Source organism: Arachis stenosperma, chromosome 6 (assembly GCF_014773155.1).
Source record: "Arachis stenosperma cultivar V10309 chromosome 6, arast.V10309.gnm1.PFL2, whole genome shotgun sequence".
NCBI lineage: Eukaryota > Viridiplantae > Streptophyta > Magnoliopsida > Fabales > Fabaceae > Arachis > Arachis stenosperma.
In genome coordinates, this window is record NC_080382.1 from 92,518,391 (window position 1) to 92,520,318 (window position 1,928).

At 39.5% G+C, this 1,928-nt stretch overlaps 1 protein-coding gene across 1 annotated transcript; it reads left to right on the plus strand.

Moving 5' to 3' along the window:
• Nucleotides 1–394: 394 nt before the first annotated feature.
• On the plus strand, nucleotides 395–1,195 carry LOC130934284 (uncharacterized). The gene has a single exon (XM_057863871.1). It carries the CDS (start codon nucleotides 395–397, stop codon nucleotides 1,193–1,195), a length of 801 nt encoding a protein of 266 aa, XP_057719854.1.
• Nucleotides 1,196–1,928: the final 733 nt, after the last annotated feature.

A 1,928-nucleotide genomic window follows, 5' to 3' on the forward strand; every position in this document is an offset into this window, starting at 1 on the left:
ACTTGAGACATAAATTGGGTAGCTATTCAAGCAGATTCCCAGCCACAACCTCTGCAACGATACTAACTCAAACCAAAGGGAGGAGTGTCAAGCTATCACCCTCAGGAGTGGGAAGGAACTGAAGGAATCCTCCTAGAAACCACAAGAAGAGGGCTCAAATGAAAAAGAAGAAAAGCAAGATGGAGCTCAAGCTTCCATTTCAAGTTCGCGAAAAGAAGAAGGAATGCTGAAGCTAGACGCCCCAAGAGTCCCATACCCTCAGCAGTTGAGGAAGAAGGGGGATGACAACCAATTCTTGAGATTTTTGGAAATCTTCAAGAAACTACAAATCAACATACCCTTTGCTGAAGCAATAGAACAAATGCCACTCTATGCCAAGTTTTTAAAGGAGCTAATGACTAAGAAGAGAAGCTGGAAGAACAACGAGACTGTGATACTAACCGAAGAATGTAGTGCTATCATTCAGCATAAACTACCCCAGAAATTGAAAGATCCTGGGAGCTTCCAGATCCCTTGTATTATAGGGGAAATCAAAGTAGAGAAGGCTCTATGTGACTTAGGAGCTAGCATCAACTTGATGTCAGTAGCTATGATGAGGAAAATGAAGATCGAAGAGGCTAAACCAACAAAAATGGCCTTACAACTGGCAGACCGATCGTTCAAGTTCCCTCATGGCGTAGTAGAAGATTTGCTGGTGAAAGTGGGAGATTTTATATTCCCAGCAGATTTTGTAGTGCTGGACATGCAGGAGGAAGCCAAGGCCTCCATCATCCTGGGAAGGCCGTTCTTAGCCACTACTGGAGCTGTCATTGATGTCCAAAAGGGTGATCTCACCCTGAGATTACACAATGAAAAGATGACAATCAATGTGTTCAAGGCCATGAGTTACCCACCAAAACAATTGGGGGAATGTATGAGGTTGGACTCACTTGAAGAGGAAGTGCAGGAGAGTTTTGAAGAGGAAGAACCTGAAGAGTTAACAGAGGAGGAGTCAACATCTAGTGAAGAGGTTGCAACAACAGAGATTCGCATACAAGGTACACAAAAGGAAGCGAATGAAAAGATAGAGGCACCCAAACTTGAACTCAAAGCACTGCCACCCACTCTCAAATATGCATACTTAGGAAAGAATGAAAGTTACCCAGTAATCATAAACTCATCCCTCAGCCAAGATCAAGAGGATGAACTACTCTAAGTATTGCGAAAGCATAAGGATGCCATTGGATGGACCCTAGCTAACCTGAAGGGAATCAGTTCAGCCATATGCATGCATAAGATATTGTTGGAAGATGATGCCAAATGATGAGCGGATAATTTATACGCTTTTTGGCATTGTTTTTAGTATGTTTTTAGTATGATTTAGTTAGTTTTTAGTATATTTTTATTAGTTTTTAGTTAAAATTCACTTTTCTGGACTTTACTATGAGTTTGTGTGTTTTTCTGTGATTTCAGGTATTTTCTGGCTGAAATTGAGGGATCTGAGCAAAAATCTGATTTAGAGGCTGAAAAGGACTGCAGATGCTGTTGGATTCTGATCTCCCTACACTCGAAGTGGATTTTCTGGAGCTACAGAAGCCCAATTGGCGCGCTCTCAACGGCGTTGGAAAGTAGACATTCTGGGCTTTCCAGCAATGTATAATAGTCTATACTTTGTCCGAGGTTTGATGGCCCAAACCGGCGTTGCAAATCAGCCTCATATCTTTTTCATTTTTTATAATTTTCGAAAATTTCAAAAATATTTTTCAAATTATTTTCAAAATCTTTTCCTTATCTTTACATCATATTTTCGAAAATTCACTAATAATTAATGTGATTGGTTCAAAAATTTGAAGTTTGTTACTTTCTTGTTAAGAAAGGTTCAATCTTTAAGTTCTAGAATCTTATCTTGTAGTTTCTTGTTAGTGAAGTAAATAATTTCAAAATTTTTG

What these genes read in the sequence shown, in the direction of transcription:
- LOC130934284 (XM_057863871.1), top strand. Translation starts at nt 395, where the DNA reads ATGACTAAGAAGAGAAGCTGGAAGAACAACGAGACTGTGATACTAACC.